We start from the raw sequence: 14,130 nt of genomic DNA, 5'->3' as shown, positions 1-14,130 counted from the left end.
GTCTTCCGAGGGGCTCCCGGGCCCTTCCCTGGCTGGGCAGTGGGGGCGCTCGGGCCCCAGCTTCCCCCCAGGGCCTGGGCCCCGCCCTGCGCTCCCTGCACCCAGCTCCCCCCGAGGCAGGGAGCATGAGGTGCTGCCCACAGATGGGGTGCTCTTCCCCCACCAGTCAGCTGGAGCTCGTGGAGCTCTTGGGTCCACACCGGCCCCACCTCTAATGCCCTCCTTTTCCCACACTGAGCCCGTCCCTGGAGTTACATGTAATCAGAACTAGGGGAGTCCTGCTGGGGCACAGGGGACCTGGCCATGAGTGGCCAACCCCAAGGGGAGTGGGGCTGGGATCCCAGACGTGGCTCCAGGCAGTCATCAGAACTGCTGCTGGTGGGGAGGCACCCCCACCCCCAGCAAAGGCCCTGCCCTGCCCCCAGCATCACCCAAACGTGAGCGTGCCAGGAGTCTCCTAGGCCACACCTCTCACTCCCAGGAGAGGGTCCAGCCCCAACGAGATGAGCTGCGGCCTCTGATGTATCTCAGACCCTCGAGCTGAGCCGAGAACTCACCCAGAAATGCCTCAGGGATCGTGGCATGGCATTTGAACTTGTACCAGCCCCAACCCATGGGAAACCTCAAGGCGTGCCAGTGCTCACGCCAGGAGGGCACAGGTGGCACCCGCCGTGTAGCTGGTGGGTAAACTGAGGTCAGGGGCCCTCTCCTCCCCACACTTTCTTCCTCCTGAAACAGACTTGGATCTTGAATTTGGCTTCTGACGGGCCAGCAAGAGTGGACAGCAAACTCAGATTGTGGGGGGAGCCACGAGTTCCAATCTAGTGGTCCCTGAATTCCAGGGACAAGGGGGGAACGGACCCATTTCAACAGGTGTTGAGATTCAGGGCAGGGGGCCGCCCGGTGGACGGGGGCTGTGGGACGCAAGCTTCCCTCACCCAGGCCCCAGTCACAGGTGGTGACCTGGAGTCACAGTCCCAGCCTGGCATCTCCCGGGGCCTCCTATGCAGATAGGACCTTCTGCCACAGCGACAGCACCCAGGGCCAAGAGGTGCTCACACCACCTGATGATCCCTGGGGGACCCCACAGGGCGGTGAGGACATCAAGGGGGAAGGTTCCCCAGGACTGAGAGGGTGACTGGAGCTGAGGGCCTGGACCTGCCACTCCCAGGGCCCTGGGATAAAGCCGCTCGTCCTGTCCCACTGTGCCACCAGCTCTAGGCCCAGGAACTGTCCTCCAGGCAGGGAGTCAGGGACCTGGGGGACACAGAGTATGTGGCCTGAGCCAGAAGGAGCAGGGATTAGAAACCGGAGCCAGTGGGGCTGGTAGGCCCATTGTGTCACTTCCCTGTGGGGCCTGCCAGGCTGGCACCGAGCCCTGGAAACCCAAGGAGGGGGCCCCTCTGTGGCCCCCACGGCAGTCATTTTCCATGCCAGGCTTCCTGTGCCCTGGTGGGGATGGGGAAATCCTGGCTGGAAATAGGACACTGGCACAGCCCTTGTCCCAAGAGTAGAGGCAAGACTGAGAAAGTGGGGGGTCTTCGCTGGGGTCTCAGAAGGTCAGCCGTATGACCCTTCTGGGTGGGGAAGCGGCGGTGACCTGAGGCCCAGGGGTCTGACCCTAACACCCCTCCCAGCCCAGTCGCAAGGTCTCAGGTGGGGCCCCGGTGCACGGTGACAGCAGGCCACCGGCAGGGGGAGGGAAGGCGGGGCTGAGGGCTCTGTCAGGTCCGGGGACCGGAGCCCACCCCACTGCGCCCCAGCAGACAGTCTGGTCCTGGTTCTGGGGGTCAACTCCACCCTCAGATCCCTGGTCAGTCTCCATGGCTGCTGGGCTTTGGCCATCCAGGGTGGTTGTGGTGCTCCTTACAGGTGAGCCAGGGGACGTGGGTTGTGACATGCGGGGTAGGAGTGAAGGGAAGTGTCTGGACAGGGCGCTGGACCCGGATGCACTTACACATCTGTCACTGTTAGTACTGGGTGGCCTGCAAAGCCCCCTACAGCTGGAGCTCCTGCTGTCCCCGGCCTCACATGGGGACCCCGACCTTGACAGACAAAGTCAGTTGAGGAAACTGCCAGGTGGGGCCTCTCTCTGGACAAGGTGTGATACCCGAAGGCCCCCAGACGCCTGCCGGCCACAGCCCGGACCTGCCACCTGCCGGGGGCTGCCCAGAGCCAGCTTCGCAAGGCCCCCACGTGCACTGGCCACACCGGCCTTCCCCCGGGCCCCACACCCAGCAGTATTTGCCCTGACAAGACACTGTTCCCGAGGACTGTAGGGATTTACAGTCGTGACCACAGGGAGGAGGCCACAAAGACGTCACGAAACGCAGCTTAAAATGACTGTTCCACTGCTATGTGTCCACAAATCCTGACTCATCAGGAAGCGGGGTGTTGTGGGGGGAGCCAAGGAAGAGGGGGCGGTCAGGGAGAGGAGGGGCCTCACATCTGCCAGAGAGCCCTGGAGACGGCAGCTGCATCCCCAGACCCCCACCCTGAGTCACCGCCCGCACGGCCAGTCCACAGCACCCAGCGTTCGGTCAAACAGCAGTCTAGGTGTTGTAAGGAAGTACTTTTTAGATGTGAGTGGATCGCCCTCTGTAACGGGGCGGTGGCCTCGTCTAATCAGTGGGAGATCTTAAGACAAAAAAGACTGAGGTCCCCGTGGGAGGAAGGGATCCTACCGCCGAGGGGTCTCCCAGGAGGCCATGCACCAGCTCTTCCCCAGCTCTCCAGCCTGCAGGCCCCCTGCAGGTTTCAGACTTGCAGCCCCCACGGTCACGCGAGCCAAATCCTTCAAATCAATCCCTTTCTACACAAGACTGATCTACAGCTAGAGCTACACAGAGCACATGGGATCTGAGAATGAAGGCCGTTTCGCTTCTTCATTCTGATCTAGGAGTTTTTATTCATTTCTCTTTCTGATTGCACTGGCTGTGACTGGCAGCAAGGCGCAGATTAGAAGTGGTGACAGCACACACCCTAGGCTTGTTCCCGATTTCGGGTGAAAGCATTCATCTCTACATGTGGCTTTTCACAAATGCCCTTTCTCGGGCTACGTTCTCCTCCATTGTCAGTTTGCAGAGTGTTTCTATCAGGAGAGGGTTGACTTTTCTTTAGTTCTTTTTCTGCATCTAGTGAGATAATCGTGTGCTTTTCTTCTTTAGTCCAGTAATATTGTAAACTGCATTGGTTTTGGACAATCAACCAACCCTGCATTCCTGGAATAAACCCCGCTCCATCATGATTTTCATTTGTTGCTGGTTGCTGGATTCCCTTTGATAAAACGTTGTTGATAATTTTTGCATCTATGTTCACGAGGGACGTTAGCCTCTGGTTTTCTTTTATGGGGGGGTCATTGTGTGGTTTTGGCATCAGGTAAAACTGGCCTCAGAGAAATAGTGGAAAGATATTCCTTCTTTTTCAATTTTTCTGGGAGAGTCTTTGCAGAGTTGTGATCATTGCTTCCTTAAATGTTTGGTAGAATCCACCACTAAAGCATCTGGGACTGGAATTTTCTTTGTGGGAAGGTTTTTTTCCCCCCAATTTCTTGAATATATAGGGCTATTCAAGTTATTTCTTCTTCTTGAGTGAGCTTTGGTAAATCCCGTCCTTCAGTGAATTTGTCCACTTCAACTAGGTTGGTAAATTTATCGGCAGGAAGTTGTTCATTATATTCCCTTGTGATCTTTTCAGTATCTGTAGACTCTGCAGCGAGGTCACCTCTCTCATTCTCCGTATTGGTGATTTGTGTCACTTTTGCGGGTCAGTCTGGCTGGAGGTTTATCAATGTTATTGATCTCCTCAAAGAGCCAGCTCTTGGGTTCATTGGTTTTTCTCTGGTGCTTTGTTTTATTTTCTACTTCATCTCATCAACGATATCCCTTCTTTCTGCTTACTTGGGGTTTAATTTCTCTCTTCTTTTTCTTCTGCAATTTCTTAGGTGAAAGCTGGGGTCATTGATATGAGACCGTTCTTCCTTTCTGTTGTAGCTGTTTGGTGCTAGATGTTTCCCCCAAATACTACTTTTGCGGCACTCCAATACTGTGGACACCTCCTCCCCGAGGTTCTGTCTCTGAGGATCCTAAGGACAAGCTCGCTCCCTCACTCCTGCTCCCTCGTTTCCTTTGAGCCTTTGGCCCCTGGACCGTATTGATTACTGTCCAGTGAGAAATAGGTGTTTCAAACAGAGAAGATTCAGTTCACAGAACTGGGGGCTCAGGTGCTGGAGGCTGGAAGAGCACAGGGCTCCCTGAGGCACCTGATGTTAGGAGCAGCTCCCACTCCCACGCATGGGGCTGCCAGACGTGGGAGCAGAGACTAAGGGACTCTGAGAGGGCTTGGGAGAGCCCACAGGGGCCGCGGCTGGAGGAGGAGGCCCTCTGCGACTGCAGGGGCTCTGGAAAAAGCTGGAAAAGGAAAGGAATCCCTCTGTCCCCTTCCCATCTCCCAACAGTGCCTTCCAGGGAGCCAGCCGGCCAGGGAGCCAGCCACACGTGCAATCAGCTCTTGTTTCGTAACAAAGTACCCCAACCTGGTGGCTTAAAACAATCAGCATTTGGTAGGTGATTGATCAATAGAAATAGATGATAGATAGATATAGATGATAGATACAGAGAGACGGAGATGTGCACGCCTCAGCGCACGTACATGTGCTTTTCTAGTGCCATCCACTGAGCAGCCCAGGAGTGACGAGCTCGCCTGTGCCAGGTTTTGTTTTCTAAATCCCGTTCTCCAATAAAAGAAACCAGGGCTCATTGGAGAAGTTGCTCCTTCTGGGCACAGAATTATAGGGTAAACCTGTAGCACTTTGTGGTGATCAAATAAACCTGGAGTGTTTTGTGGTGCCGGGAGTGCTCAGAAGAATATCGAGGGCCGGCCCGGTGGCTCAGGCAGTTGGAGCTCCGTGCTCCTAACGCCAAAGGCTGCCTGTTCGATTCCCACATGGGCCAGTGGGCTCTCAACCACAAGGCTGCCGGTTCGACTCCCGCAAGGGATGGTGGGCTGCGCCCCCTGCAACGGCAACTGGACCTGGAGCTGAGCTGCGCCCTCCACAACTAAGACTGAAAGGACAACAACTTGACTTGGAAAAAAGTCCTGGAAGTACACACTGTCCCCCAATAAAGTCCTGTTCCCCTTCCCCAATAAAATCTTGGGGGGAAAAAAAGATAATGGAGGTGTGAGAGCAGGACGGGAGCTGGAGAAATTTGGGACAGCTGGGCCTCCAGGGGCTGCTCCCATAGACTGTCACCCTGCCTCACTCCATGGTGCCCTGTGGCCAGCGGTGCGGTGGGCAGAGGGCCCAGTCATGATGGCAGCTCAGCTCCCACAGCCACCTGCTGTTCCGGGCCAGGCAGCCCCCCAGGGCCCAGGAGCAGGGCAGACCTGCTTTCCAGAAGCAGAACAATGGTCCTCAGAAGGCCTGTGGCTTCCCTTCCAGTGCCCAGGGCCTGAGTTGTGACCCTCCTACGGCGTCCTGAAGAACGTCCTGACTGCCGCAGACAGTCCACCAAGTTGGAGGAAGCTCCACGGTGCCAGGTGCCTCAGGTGGAGGGGACTCAGAGTGGGGGCTGTTGTACTGGAGGCAGCAGGCACCCCAGAGGGATGGGGACTAACCCACACAGAGACTGCCGGACAGACTGGGCCCCTGGAGCAGGGACACCAGAGCGCAGGACTCAGAGGGACCCTCACCGCTGGCATTCAGACTCCGGAGGACAGCCAGTGTGGCCGGGGTGGGGCCGAGAGGGATGGGCGGCCCCTGGGCACCCCGCCAACACCTCCCAGCCCACCAGGAGGGGCCCCAGCACAGAACACAGAGGGGCGGGCTCGGGCAGACGTGGGAAGAAGGGGGTCAGCACTCAAAGCTCCCGCTGGGGACCGGGAGGGTCTCAGTGCAGGTCTGTCCAACTCCCTGTGACACGGAAGTGGGCAGGGACCCAGCGGGAGGCAGAGTGTCCGGTCCTTAGGCCAAATGTGTCCCCTCCCTAAACTCAAGAAATACAAACAGAAGATGTGAATGTGTACGGTTTCTGATCACATTTCTCTTAGAAATCGAGACGGGCAGTGGGCAGATAAGAAACCGCACAGCAAATGCCGGAGGCTGGTCCCTACTGCCACCACGATGCCACCTCAGGCTGCTGCGGAGCTTTGGGCCACCATCACTGTTGCCGTCGTGACCCAGGTGCTTGCTGCAGGGGCCCTCATGCCAGGCGGATGGAGACACAACTGTTTCTTCCATCCTCTGTGGCCTTTGAGGGTGCCACTAACATCTGGTGTCACAGCCGGCGGGCAGCACACCTTCCGACTGAGCAGGTGGGAGGCACTTTCAGGCTCTCTGCTCGTCCCTTTCCAGCTCAGCAAACCACATTGTCACCCTCTTCGTATATTTGTCCCATTAGTTACTGATGAAACTGAATCCAAAGATTTCTGGGCGCCTCTCCAGCCTGATGGAGACAGACTTTGGGGACGGCTACTGAGCCCGTGACAGAGAGGGAAGGCCAACGCCCCCGTTAGGTCCGGCTGTGGCCCCAAAGACACGTCCATCCGGAAGCGGCACATGCGACCTTAGTCGGGAAAAGGTTGTTTGTGGAGCGACTGAGTGAAGGGCCTGGACATGAGGGCTTCCTGCATCTAGGGAGGGCTAATCCATGGGCACAGAGGGAGACAAGGGGCGAGGCCACGTGGAGGGACGGACGTGATGTGGCCACCAGCCCAGGGACGCTTGGGTCCCCAGAAGCTGGGAGGCAGGAGGCTCCTCCCCCAGTACCCACACCTTGAGCTCAGAGTCCCGGCCTCCAGAACTGGAAGACAACCATTTCTATTGCTTTCAACCCCCGTGTGTGGTCCTCTGCCATGGTCCCCACGAGGCAGGAGCCCCTGTGTGTGCAGAATGTCTCTGGGGGGTGCAGGGCCATCTCAGCAGGGGCCATGGGGCCAGACGGCGCACAGGGGGGATGCTATGTGGATGCTGTGCCTTTTGTCTATTCAAAACCACATGAAATCATTTTAAATTTTAAATAATGTTTAAATAGAATCTTTGATAACCTGAGAAATGCTTAGAGGATAAAAACAAGGGAAAAAAACAGGAATGTAAAACAGTGAGAAGATGCCACAGTGAAATGTTTATCTGAATGGCTCTGTAAGCATAAAGGAAGATATCAGAATGGGGACATGTGATGACTTTGCCACCTCCTTAAAAACATGACACTTTACATGCGGGCGTGACAATGAGCCCCCCACTGGTTCCCGTCCTGCCCGGGCTCAAGTCAGACGAGGCACAAAGTGACAGGAGGAGGTGCACGGACGGCCCGCGGCATGGCGTGACTTTCCCGGCTTCCAGAGACGGGGCAGAGAGGGGGACGAGAGGAGGGAACATGACGTGGGTCGGACCCATTGACTGGCGTCCGGCAGTTTGTGGTGCCCTGGGTTGTCGGCGCTGCCCCAGCTGGCTTGGGGGGTTGGCTGGCACATGGACCCAAAGGCGGCCACACGGTATGAGGTCCACGTGCCAGAACCGCCTTGGCTTCTGTAGGAGGTCCGGAGGCTCGGGGGCGGGGGAGCCGGGTCGGTGCCAGCCCAGGGTTGTCACGTAAGACCTGCCCGCCCACCCGGCACCGTGCACCTCGACTGGGGAGGATGAGTTGTGGGGGAGCCCCGGCCCCTGGACCTCACGGTGGGGAAATAACTGGCCTGGGAGCGAGTGGCGCTGGGCGGCAGGGCTAGTGGGGCCAGCCACCGCCAAGGACAGGGTGGCATTGTCAGCAGCACAGGCAGCAGCTCCTGTGGTGTTGGCCCGTCGGTCATGGCCCTCCTAGAAGGGACGGGCGGCGGGAGCCTGTGGAATCCCACGCGGCCCGTGCGAGCAGAGAAGCTCGAGGCCCAGTGAGCGAAGGTCTGAGCTGAATCAGAACCGGGTTGCGGCTGCCAGTCACGCTCCAGCGGCAGCCAGCTCACAGACGCAGGCCCCTTGAACGAGGGAGAGGCCGCCTGGTCCCTCACGGCCCCTGGTCCACAACCGGAAACCAGTGCCGATAGTCTCTGTCCTCGCCTCCCCGGGGGACCCACGGCCCTCAGCCCCCTGCTTCACACGCTTCCCTCAGGCTTTATGCTCAGAGCCGCTCATGTTATTTAATAAAGACAGTCAGGTACCAGTTGTCCCCAAAATGTGCACCGATGGAGACACCGCCCAGAGCGGCTCAGAAGAGATGGGGAGGGGACACGGGAGGCTGAGGGGACCTGCTGCCCCGCCAGCCTCCGTGAGGATGGCCCCGGGCTGCCCGGGACAAGATTGCCCTGTTTGGCATCTGTCCAAGTTCCTGCCCATGAGCCAGCAGCTCCCTGAGCGTCATGCAGAGGCAGAGCTGATGTGGGCACCGCTGACAAGGGAAGACGGCTCAGCCCGAGGCCATAAAGTCCCATTTCCTGCTCCTCGGCTCCATGTCACTACAATTAAACAGCACAATAAACTCCAACACCATAGAGACGGCAAATGTCAGGCCAGGACCCACATCTGGTGTCCAGCCGGCTGGCGTGACACCCGGGGCCCTCAGATTCTGGCAGGACGAGGACACCTGGGCCTGCCTCCCAGCCGGGTCTCTCCACGGACACCCCGGGCGCCTTCTCTGGACAGGAGACCATGGGCCACGCCGGTCCTGGCAGGGCCCCAAGGCCAGGTGCCCTCAGCCTCCGACCAGGACCCGGGCTCCCTAGGGAACATGAAGGCAGTGCGGGGGGGGGACACAGGGACCTGCGGCTGACGGGGTGGAAGGGGCCTGGTCTGAACATCCCCTCAGGCTCTGTGGCATCCGGGACAACCGCTGCCCTCCAGGAACGACTCCAGCCAGAAGGCCAGAGCCTCACATCCCCCAGGCTGGCCGTTGGCAATGGCACGTTTGGCGGGAATGTGGCAAAAATGGAGCCCTGGGCGCTGCTCCCGGGAGCGTGACACGGTGCCGCCGCTGTGGGGACACGGGCGGTCCCTCCAGCACTTAAACAGAATCACCTGTGACCCAGCCACTCCACTTCTGGGTGTGTCCCCAAAAGCGGTGAGAGCAGGGCCTCCAAGAGCCACCTGCACCCCACGTTCACCGCAGCATTTTCAGCAGCGGACCATGGAAGCAGCCCGGTGTCCATGGACAGAGGATTCAGGAAACGTGGTCCCTCCACACACTGGAGTGTCACTCAGCTATCAAAAGGGAGGACATCCTGACACCTGCTGCAACGTGGATGGACCTGGAGGACACTGTGCTGAGTGAAACGAGCCAGACACAGAGGGACACATCCTGTGTGACCCCATCACACGAGGTCCCTAGAGGAGTCAGATTCACAGAGACAGGAAGTAGATGGTGGTGCAGGGCTGGGGGAGGGGGGGGGAGTGAGTGCTCAATGGGGACAGAGTGTCAGTTTGGGACGATGGAAAGTTCTGGAGATGGCAGTGGTGACGGTGCCACCACAGTGTGAATGTGCCTGATGCCTGAGCTGTGCGCTTAAACCTGGTTAAGGTGGCAAGTTTTATGTGCTGCGAACTTGACCACAAAAAGTAAATTTTTTTAAAGAGAGAGAGAGAAAACTTATTTTAAGTAAGGAATAAATAAAGGCAGCACAGAGCAGCCAGCCCCAGCTGTGGCTCAGTGAGGGGGGGGCGCTGCGTGGGGCCCCAACATCGGGGTCCCCCCAAGAAGGTGTTGGGGGACGCCCTTGGCAAGAGGAGCGCCCCAGCGGGACCAGGAAGAGTAAGCCTCCGTCCCCCAGTGATGGGACAGCCCTCCTGTCTCAGGACCCTGCACACGGCGACACATGTCCAGGGTCCCGGCAGCTGTGACGCACGTGGGTGATATCTATCAATATTCGCCATGTTAGCCATTAAAACTGAGAAAGTTTCCAAATGTGTGTTATTCCAGTTGACAATAACGATAAACACACCACATGCCAACCTAAATAATATTTTTACAAAAAATAACTGTATTTTCCAAACCAAACAAACTCTGTAAGCTGAGTGGCATCCCGCCGGCCCGTGACACCTCCTTGGCATCCGGTGGCCTGTCTGCGGGCGGCACCGTCTTGGTTGATGAGGACAAGCCGGCTTCACGCAGGTTCATAGCTGGAACAAGCAGGATCCTCGCCCTTTTGGGTAATTGCAGACTTTCTCCTTTGAAAGGACACCAAACCCTGACAAGTGGCAGTTCCCTGAGAGCAAGGGGCGATCTGGGAGGGGGACACACCAGTGCACTCGTCACCGTGGTCCCCTAAAGCCCCCGTCTTTCTTGCTGTGTGGATGGTCTCTGGCCCGAGGTGACTTTGAAGCAGCCTGCACTGGTCCTTCCCCGAGTCACAGACCTCCTGCGTGCAGACACATCTGTCCCCAATAAGGACGTCTCACCACAATCACTCATGTCACCGTGCACCCATCACAACCATCTGGCAGTCGGGAAGCTGTCCGCTTGGGTGGAAGTTTCCAAAATTCTAATTTCCACTCGAAAGCTCGAGTTTCCCAAGGCAACTAAGACTGACCATTGTTGTCCCTGAAGAGACAGCGTTCCCGGTCCATTGTGGAGGACCCAGGTGTGAGTGACCAGCATGTCCCACCTCGACCATCGCACCAGGGTGCCTCCTGGGGCGGCAATACCCCCTCCAGGGCCAGGACCGGATGACGGTAAGTGGGGAGTGTCGCTGATCCACCTGGACGCTCCACGGGCTCTGGGGCTTCTTCCCCCAGGGAGCCTGTGGTGGGGAGGAGGGGCCCACAGCGTCCCCCACGGGGCTCTGCACCCTCTGTGCAGGCGTGAGCCCAGTGGGAAAGGCAAGTCACTTCTTAGTCTTGTTATACAGGGGGCCCCCAAAAGGTCTCAGGGACCCCAACAGACTTGCGGACCACGCCGGGGAGTGGCTGAGATAATTCATCACCTGAGACTATTAGAGTCACCAGGTGAACACAAATGTGGGGCTGGGACTTGGCCCGGGAGCTGCCAGCTGGGAGCTGGAAGGAACACTGGAACCACCCCCACACGGTCCCTTTCAGAACTAAAATAAATGAAAATGGTCACTTCTGCTTCAGCTGACCATCCTGCTCCTCGGTCCAAGATGAGGCCACGCCATGGGAGAGGTGGGGCCCCGGGCCATGGTCCCAGCGAGTGGCCAGCTGATGGCTGAGTGGGCTTCACGTGGGCCCTGCTCTTTCTGGGACTCCATTCCCCTGACGGTCACTGGTGTCCTCTGCTGTCCTGGGCCCCACTGGTGGGCGGGGTGGGTGCTGCGCCTGCAGCCTCCCCACAGGGCCCGGCCTCCCACCTGCCCATCTCCTCGGGCCCTCAGAGGAGCCTGCCAGGGCCCGGGCGGGGGATGCCACCAGCTCCTTCAAGGAACAAACAAAGGTGCCAGTTCCTGGGAAGGGCTGACAGCTGGGGGCCAGGCTGGGAGGAAAGTCCATCAGGGAGGGTCAGCTGCCCACACTGCATCGCCTACCTCCACCCCGGTTTATGACCAGGTCCTGTTTCGGGCACAGGTCCAGTGTCACCGCCCTTCCTCCCCCGGCATCTTCCAGGAACCAGCCAGGGCTGCAGGAACCCAGGATCTGAGGCCGAGAGGTCCAGTGGGAGCAATGTTTGCTTCTCCCTCCTGGAGATGCCGGAATGGGCGGCTCTCGCCTTATCCAGCCCACAGGGCAGGGGCAGCAGGACAGGGAGTCCCAGAGGAAGGTAAAGGTCCCCCAGCTCCTCCCCCAGTGCAGCACTCCCGGGGTCCAGGCTGCCCTCTGGCCCAGGCTGGACGTGCCCAGTGGACATCCCGGATGTGGCCAGAGAGGGCTGGTGGCGGGGGGCAGGGACTTCCAGGGAGGCCCAGGAGGAAACTGGCAGCCCCAGCCCTCGAGGCAACTGGGGGGCAGGGGCACAGCCAGCTGGAGGTTTGGGGGCCTCGGGCCAAGCACCATCCCTCAGCAGTCGCAACAGCGTGCGTGTCTAATGGTCACACACTCGGCTGCAGCTTCCGTGGAGAACCACCTGCCCCCTCTGAGCTCCGTGTGTTAAACCAGCTGGGGGGAGGGGTAGATGGGCGAGGATGGGGAACTGGGCAGTGAGCCCAGACAGGGCCGGAGGCTTCAGGGGGAACTAGGGGTTAGGAGTTAGGGTTTGGGGCACAGGGCTTTGAGCAGGGCCTTGGGGTGGGGAGCTAAGGAGGGGCAGGCTGGGATGAGGGTGGGGGGTCAGGGTCAGGAGCCCCGGCCATACTCAGCAGCACGGTGTCAGCCACCAAACAGGACAGGACATGCTGCCTTGGGCCCTGGGAGGCAGCTTTTGGCAGGGCCCCCCTGTCCCTGTCCCCTTCACGAGGCGGGGAACACTGGCCCCACCCAGGTGACAATGCCCTTCAGTCAGGGCCCAGGCAGCCACCAGGGGGACCAGCTACCCTCAGGCCCAGAGCGATGGGGTGGGGGTCACCAGGCATCTCAACAGGTGGGCAGGACCTCAGTGCCCCCAGAGGGGTCTGTGACAGAGAGGCTAGGAGAGCCGCCAGCTGCCCGCCCTCTGTGGGATCCCACGTCTCCAGCCACAGGTAAGGTCACCTGGGAAGTCATTTCCTCCAGGCCCAGCTAACCTGGGGTGGGGAGGTGCAGTGCCCAGGCTCGCCCATCGCCGAGCCCTGCCGCAGGCACCCTGGGGCACCAAACAGCTGGGATAAGTGGGGGGGTAAGGGAGGAGCTCAGCCCAGGAGCCCCTGGGGCCTGGAGCCACAGGTCCTCTCTGGCCCTTCAGAGCTGGCCTACTGTGTGCTCCGGCTCCCTTCTCAGCAGGCTATGCATACAGCTGTGCTCAATGAAAGCTCCTGGCTGTTGGGGGGGGCAACTCCGCGGCTCACTCTGTGTCCCTGTGTGGGTCACCACTCCCTGCCCCACCTATGCCCTCTGGTGGCGGGGGGCAGGGACTTCCAGGGAGGCCCAGGAGGAAACTGGCAGCCCCAGCCCTCCAGGCAACTGGGAGGCAGGGGCACAGCCAGCTGGAGGTTTGGGGGCCTCGGGCCAAGCACCATCCCTCAGCAGTCCTAACAGCAGCACCAACTGCGGTGACACCGAGATGACCCTGGGCCTGCGGGCCCACATGGGCCAGGCACTCCGAGCACGTCACCTCATGTCACCCCCTCCCCTGGTGTGGCTCATCCTCACCTTCAGTGACCTGGACTGTCCAGGTGGGGAGTGTCCAGTCCAGCCCTGGCCTGAGGGGCCTTGCTGGGAGGGTCTTCTCCCTGGGGGTGGGGAGGAGGTAAAAGCAGGTGCAGAGGGTGAGGCTGGCGGGCCCCCTCCCATCTTGTCGGCTGCAGGCCCCACAGAGACCACTGACCTCGCCCTGAGCTCTGCCAGCACGGGGACTGCTCACAGGGGCACGTCTGGGGGGGGTAGCACCCCAGACTTCGAGGCTTGTGCTGAGTGACCTGGAGCCCTTTGAGAAGCCCGGAGGGCTGACGGGGCTGAGTGGGCGGGCAGGACCAGCCTCCACCCCCAAGAGCACCCGCCGCCCTGCTGTTCCTGCCCCTCAGACACCCCCAGACTTGCCAGGCGGGGGGGCCAGCAGGGCACCACAGCCCCATGCTCTCTCTCACAGGGGCACAGGACGCTTGTGTGTGTACGTGGGTCGTGATCAGGTCTGGGGATGGGGACAAGGCCCCAACAGAGCCAGGGTGCGGGCGGGGGCTTCGAGATGGAAACAGATTTGGGGTAAGGTGGTGACGGGAAGGAGTGGTGAGGGGGCGGGATCCCTCCAGACTTCCCAGACACGCTGGGGCAGCCCCCACCCCAAGTCCTTGGTTAGCGGGACCCCCAAGGAGCTGAAGGCAGGGGGCCTTCCCCCTGACTTCGGGCAGCTGCTCCAAGCCTCCTGGCCAGGCATGAGGCACAGAGGTCATGGGGGTGGGGACCTGGCCTCCTGTGTTTGGGCTCTGGGGCCACAACTGCTCCTTTGAACATTCACAGGAAAGGAGGGCTTGGTACAGCCACGGAGAACTTGGGGACCCATAGGGTCCCTCGGGTCAGGTCTGCCCCAGAGGGACCTGCCAGGCTGCCAGGTATGCAGGGACCCCAGAGCCACCTGTCCCCAGAGCCCCACACAGGCCCTGCCAGGCCCCCAGTGCCACCCTGCTGTC

At 59.8% G+C, this 14,130-nt stretch overlaps 1 protein-coding gene across 1 annotated transcript in view; it reads left to right on the top strand.

The window, feature by feature from the left end:
* The first annotated feature begins 13,067 nt into the window (after window positions 1–13,067).
* Window positions 13,068–14,130, top strand: part of MUC6 (mucin 6, oligomeric mucus/gel-forming) — a 36,739-nt gene continuing 35,676 nt past the window's right edge. The window contains exons 1-2 of the mRNA XM_033120643.1: window positions 13,068–13,179; window positions 13,312–13,417. Of these exons, the coding sequence (XP_032976534.1) occupies window positions 13,068–13,179; window positions 13,312–13,417 (218 nt within the window). The remainder of the gene's footprint in view (window positions 13,180–13,311; window positions 13,418–14,130) is intronic.

Source organism: Rhinolophus ferrumequinum, chromosome 11 (genome assembly GCF_004115265.2).
Source record: "Rhinolophus ferrumequinum isolate MPI-CBG mRhiFer1 chromosome 11, mRhiFer1_v1.p, whole genome shotgun sequence".
Taxonomy (NCBI): domain Eukaryota; kingdom Metazoa; phylum Chordata; class Mammalia; order Chiroptera; family Rhinolophidae; genus Rhinolophus; species Rhinolophus ferrumequinum.
Note: the sequence above shows the minus strand (reverse complement) of the source record. Positions and strands in the feature narration are given on the sequence as shown.